Source organism: the organism of the source record quoted next, unplaced genomic scaffold, assembly GCF_019419815.1.
Source record: "Pyrus x bretschneideri cultivar Hongxiangsu unplaced genomic scaffold, Pyrus_bretschneideri_v1 Contig22, whole genome shotgun sequence".
Taxonomy (NCBI): Eukaryota; Viridiplantae; Streptophyta; class Magnoliopsida; order Rosales; family Rosaceae; genus Pyrus; species Pyrus x bretschneideri.
The window spans coordinates 4,161,134-4,167,133 of NW_025999524.1; the positions used below are offsets into that span (position 1 = coordinate 4,161,134).

Genomic DNA, 6,000 nt, shown 5'->3' on the forward strand with positions numbered 1-6,000 from the left:
GAATCTTACTCCGTTGAGCACCACCACCACCTCTTATGGCATTTTATGATTCAAACTAGGTTTTCATTTTTGGTGTGATATATACACCTCATATACATATAAAGCTGTCTAATTATAAATCTCTCTCTCTCTCTCTCTCCTTCTCTCTCTCTCTCTCTCTCTCTCTCTCTCCTTCTCTCTCTCTCTCTCTCTCTCTCTCTAGCCCTGCATGCTGCTAAAATGCTAAACCAACAATGTTACATCTTTGTCACGACACGGACACAGACACAGTGAATAAAAACGCACTGCTAATTGTTGTAAGTGTGCCTTTCAGAAGTGTTTGCTGAAGTTTCCTGCAAGCATACTTAGAGAGTACTTTTGTCTTTTGAGAAACCGACGTGGGTTTCGTGTTTGCACGAGAGAAGCTGTCGTTGAGAAGTGTGATTCTATCTATGTTCAACTATACCCACCATCAGGTCTTGTAAACTTGTCTCTCCTTGCCACTGCACCGTCATATTTATCATAAGCCCTAGCTGCTTTGCTAGGTTAAATGTACATATACATACACTTTATATATATATATATATATGCAATAGTGCAGCCTTATATTATTAGGTCTAGCCCTCTAGGCTCTAGGTATCTAGGGCAATAGGGCTCTCAGATCGAGGCTCATCAGGCTGTGGCAGCAGCTGTGATAGATATATGGCAGTGTCGTTGTAGGTCGGATCGGACTCTCTTGGGGAGCAAACAAGAATGTTTTGGTTTGTTCTGATCATCTATGTCAAACTTTAAAGTCATGTTACTGTGGTTCTCCTCATACATATATACGGTTCCAGCTTCGGAAAAGTTAAAGTAAATTACCAGACGAGTTTCTGGTGTAATAAGAAATCTATGCTTACCTTAAAGAGATTATACAAAGATTACATGATTAATTAAACGAACAATGGTTGGGTCCTGACTTGGACTTTCTCATCTTTACATTTTCGCATGGACCAAATATTTTGAACATCGATCCAACCACATCCGTTCTCTTCTTCCGTCATTAAATCCTTAAACTAGTCCGGACACCTAGCATATATATAATTACAAACCATATAACTATGGAAATGATTCATGAAATGAAATTAGTTAGTCATGTAAATGAAGAAAAGAAAAGTGGAACCTTACTGGCACAGCAAACTAATACATAGCATCCGGTGTTGTTGGAAGACATGAAATTCCGATTCAAAATTTCATGTGTGCATATTGTGAGTCCATGCCTACTGGTCATAGAGGATAATACATAATTATCAAGGACAATATCTGAATATGATTGGTCTATATTATCCAACATTTTCAACAACAAGAAATATCCACACAACTGACTTAATGATGGCATGTAATTAGATGGCTTTTACTCTTCCATCTCGCTAATGAAAATATGCAAATCACAATCACAACTAATGCCTCATTGGCTCATAGACGAAATATGTCGGGAATCGGTGTGAAAGCCAGAGCAGTTGCCCTCCAATCAGTCACGACACAAGATCTGTTGTAGAAAAAGTGATTGCAATAACAACAATTTGCGAATGATAAGAGAAACATATGAGTTCTGGACGTCATAAGATAAGATACAAATATACAAATCGTATTCACAAGTACGGTTGAATCCTCAGCACTTTCTTTACAAACTATTGGAAACTGTATTACCTAGAGTAGTAACGTATGTTTTATTTTGTGCTGTTCCTCCTGTGCAACTTGGTCCAAATGATTTACTTGAGCACTATAAGGACTTAACCAGCTCTGCAGCCCGACGGGCAGCAGCAGATGCACGCTCAGCAGAGGCAATGGCAGCTCGAGCTCTGTCCAAGATATCAGATGATTGTGGTCTTGTCTCCCCTTTGGTTTCGCTAACTGGTCTTGCTTTATCATCATTCCTGATGGTTGAATCTCACTACTGAACGATGGTGTCTTGATTAAAGATCTTGGAGCATGAAGGTATTGAGGTTCTTGTTTAATATCCGCAGGCACAATAGTATGTGCCCCATTAGAAGGTGGGGAACTAAAAGTTACTCGTTTTGCGGGAGCTTGAGAAGGTGCAGCAGCACCACTTACGTGCTTCGATCCACCCTACAAATAATGAGAAAAAAGGCCACAACTTCTGTAATCAATGTGTAAATAACATTAAAATCTCCTAATAAATTCAAACATATGGTTTCAAGATGCGAGTCCAATTTCAAATGTTGTTCGAAATCAATCCACTTTAATATCCAATTCCCTATCAAGCTACTGAATCCATATCGAATAATAAAAGGGTTACTGTTGACAAAAATGACAATTGAAACCAAAAAATCATGTATCATGAATATGCTTGTGAAGTTGCACCCATTATCGAATAATAAAAGGGTTACTGTTGACAAAAATGACAATTGAAACCAGCACACACAAGAAATTCCTGATCATGAGAAGTTGCACCCATTGACGACTACAAAACTAAACCATGACACAAATGATGTTTGAAGATTAAGCTACAACTAATCACTTTTAAAAACGGAAAAGAACTTAGTTTGGAAAAGTACCAGCAGATCGTCATGCTTTTTACTGAATTCCGCTTCAGTGTCAGAAGAATCCCAATTCAGCTTGTACTCTTGTGCAATTTCCTTCAATACCTTAAGCCTTGCCTCTCCAGAAGGAGCACTAACTGAAAGCTTTTCAATTATCTGCCAAAATTTTACAAAACCAATTGAAAAGTGGTATCAGTTTTATCTTACAAATATGATGCTGTTTTTCAAAGACTCACAGTTGCATAAGCAATAAAACCGCTTAACTGTTCTGTTGACACCAGAATCAGGACGAAGCTCAGACACAGCCGATACAAATTCCTTCCCATATTTTGCTGTAAACAAATTTGTGATCTGCATTAAATCTGGAACATCTGAGCATCTTGGGGCAGCAAAAATTATGCTCGATATAGCTTCTCGTAATTCCGTTGGACACTCCCTATAATTAGGGAAAAATTGGTCAAGAAATTGAGTGGCATAAATAAATTATATTTACATAACATACATGTGTGCAAAAGTAACACAGTTCCAATATGCCTGCTGGTTAAAACAAACCGCAATGCTCAAAGTTTTTCCAACTTGCATTAGTATTTTGTGTCTTCATGTCCTACTGCTTTAAACAAACAACAATGATAGACTCCAAAGTACATATTTAGAGTAATGCAACTAGTCTGTACATGTTCATATATGACAAGGGAAGCCAAGTGTCGGAAGTTATCTAAAGCCGAAACTTACCTCTGATTTTCAATAATGGGAACGCGTGCAAGTACAAATTCACAGAACAGCTCCAATATCTCATAAGCAGCCCAAATGTTTTGCTCTCGTATAACATGCTCCACCTGACCATTATCAAATGTTCACCACAATTATCTATAACAATTCAAACAAGAAACAGATACCAATCAAATAGGCATAGACATTATTTTGTTACAATTTTGGAAGTTGTACCCGAATTCGAGCTATTGCTTCTTGGCCAGCCTGCAAAAACTGCGCAATCTCCTTGCGCATATGTTTGAGCTGCACATCTCTCTTGTTTTGCAGCAATTTAATGCGTGAAATACCCAAATTCAAACATGTTTTGCTACAAAACAAACCCGCCAAGGTTAAGGATTTAGAACCCCTTATTACAACAGCAATGAAAAAGTTTAGAAATTTGCCTCCAAGTCTCCAAATTTCACACCCGGGAGAGTTCACAAACAACCAATTTACTGAAAACAATGAACATTTAGCGCCAACAGCTCAGAAATGCCGATCAAAGTATTTCCACAAGTATAGTAATGACATAATCAAAGAAACCCAGATGGTAACATGCATTGACAAATATTGGGTACCTCCCAAAATCAAGAATTTCGACAACGTATTGAGCATTTATTAAACTAAAATTTCACGAAAACAAGAAATTCTGGATAACTAATTACAAAATTAAATCATGATAAGCAAAGAACAAGGAGACCCAGATGATTAATACGACTAATGAAACAAACAAGTAAAAGGATGTGATTCACCAACCATTTTGTGCCGAAAACGCCTCTGTTGAAGAGCTGGTTTAACAGAGACATGGATGCCTAACGAGGACAACGAGCCTCTTGTGGAATGCCGATCGCTTAATAAAAATCTTTAAAGGCCTGCGATGTTTAGAGTTTGTGAGGGACGATCGCAGAAAATCAACTACTTGTTTTCAACTTCTGGGTCAACCTCTGATCAGTGGTTCCTTACCGACCTTATTATTTTGCTAATTTTCTCTTTTAAAAATAATAAAAAATAATAATAATAAAAAAGATTTGAAAACTTTGAATTTTAACGATAAGTATAAAATAAAAAATAAAATGAATAGTATTAGAATTGAACGATAAGCACAAAATAAAAAGTAAAGTGAATATATCAAAATTGACTTTTTAACGTAAAAATATAGTTTTTCGTTAAAATGAACAGTACCGCGAATTTTTCGTTAAAACTCTCAATTAAAAAAGCATTAGGGAGCTTCACCAAAATAATAAAATAAATTCATTGACCATTAAGGTACCGTTTGGTACGTGGGACGGGACGGAACGGAGTGGGACAAGGCGTTCCGTCCCACGTTTGGTACGCCTAAAACGGGTGGAACGAGTTGTTCCACAGGACGAGTTTTGGGTGAATTTTCGTTCCACCTCACCCCCTGGAATGACTCGTTCCACATCCGTGAAACACAAAATTATAACCTCTCCGTCTCCTTCTTCTTCCTCCTTGTTTCCATCCTAGGGCATCTTTGCTCCCGTTCCGTTCCGTTCCGTCCTGTCCCATCCCATTCCGTTCCGTCCCGTCCTGTCCCGTTCCATTCCATTCCGTCCCGTCTGCATACCAAACGATAAACGTCTAAATAATGGATCACATTCAATTATTGTAGCTAGTACCAAAATATCGTCCCGGGTTTTGTATTTCCTGTTTATCAAAAAAAAAAAAATCGTTAAAAAGATCGAAAAATATAGTTAGGCAAAAAACTTAGCTCAAATATTTAGAGGTAATCACCATGGTTAAAAGAACAAGAAGTAACTACAATTATGAAGGGATATGAAGTGAATAAAAAAAATTCACTTTTCAACAATTTTATTTTTAGAAGAAAATAAAAAAATCACCTGAGTGCCCGTGATAGAAAATCTCTTGCAAGTCACACTTATGGAGAGATTAGTCACAGCATTTTGATTTTATTGGGGGATAAAATGAGAGTTACTATGTTAAGTTTTTTTTTTTTGGTCAATTAAAGTTGATTTTCTTTAAAGAGAGCTAGTACAAGGTAAGAACATCCTAAAAATTCAGTCCAAAATAGCCAAGCAAAACTTCAACTCCACGTAAAAAATTCCAATAAAATAGGCCGCAAGAGGCAGCCATATACAAAAAAACCCTAAAACTAGAAAAGGAAAGCAACCACAACCACCAAGTCAGCCACACCACCAGCGCAAAGACGCTACCACTTTGAAGAAGAACCAACGAAACAAGTGGATGAAAGTAAAATAGGAGTAGCCAAGCTATCCGAGCTCTGAGCGCTCCTATATTCCTACCAAATAGTGCAAATCGAACATAAAAAGCTACAAACGACTAAAGTGTGCTGCCGGATGAGACCCCTCGAGGAGGCACCCGATGGGCTGAGTAGCAGACTTATGTCGGTGAGAACTCGCGGTGAGGACGAATTTTGGTGATGGAAAAGGTATAAATTCCAGATTTGAGACAAGCTTAGAGCAAACTGAGACAAAGCTCAGAAGGCACTGAGACATAAGCTCAGAGAAACAGCAACCAAAAGTAAAAACCAAATAAAGAAAGAAAGAAGGGGCTAGAGAAAGAGAAAAGCATGCTGAAATATTTTGGTTGTCACCGATCCCACCCCAACCAAAGGGAGGGGTCGGCGATTGGGGAAGGAAAGGGTTTTGGGTTGTTATCTAAGAGAGAGAGAGAGAGAGAGAGGGAATCTTTTCAAACCCCAGCATGGTAAGGTTCAACACGCTGAATG

General features: G+C 38.0%; 1 protein-coding gene across 3 annotated transcripts; it reads right to left on the minus strand.

Moving 5' to 3' along the window:
- Positions 1–1,508: 1,508 nt before the first annotated feature.
- Positions 1,509–4,283, minus strand: LOC103947631 (IST1 homolog). Of its 3 annotated transcripts, XM_048584668.1 has the most exons (7): positions 4,029–4,273; positions 3,677–3,727; positions 3,468–3,600; positions 3,255–3,358; positions 2,787–2,958; positions 2,538–2,678; positions 1,509–2,088 (listed from the first exon to the last, which is right to left on the minus strand). In XM_048584668.1, exons 3-7 carry the CDS (start codon positions 3,525–3,527, stop codon positions 1,669–1,671), a joined length of 897 nt encoding a protein of 298 aa, XP_048440625.1. In that variant the 5' UTR covers positions 3,528–3,600; positions 3,677–3,727; positions 4,029–4,273; the 3' UTR covers positions 1,509–1,668. The 3 variants fall into 3 exon arrangements, with proteins under 3 accessions (XP_048440625.1, XP_048440623.1, XP_048440624.1); XM_048584666.1 differs by lacking the exon at positions 3,677–3,727 and having other exon boundaries at positions 3,468–3,639; positions 4,029–4,283; XM_048584667.1 differs by lacking the exon at positions 3,677–3,727 and having other exon boundaries at positions 4,029–4,272.
- Positions 4,284–6,000: the final 1,717 nt, after the last annotated feature.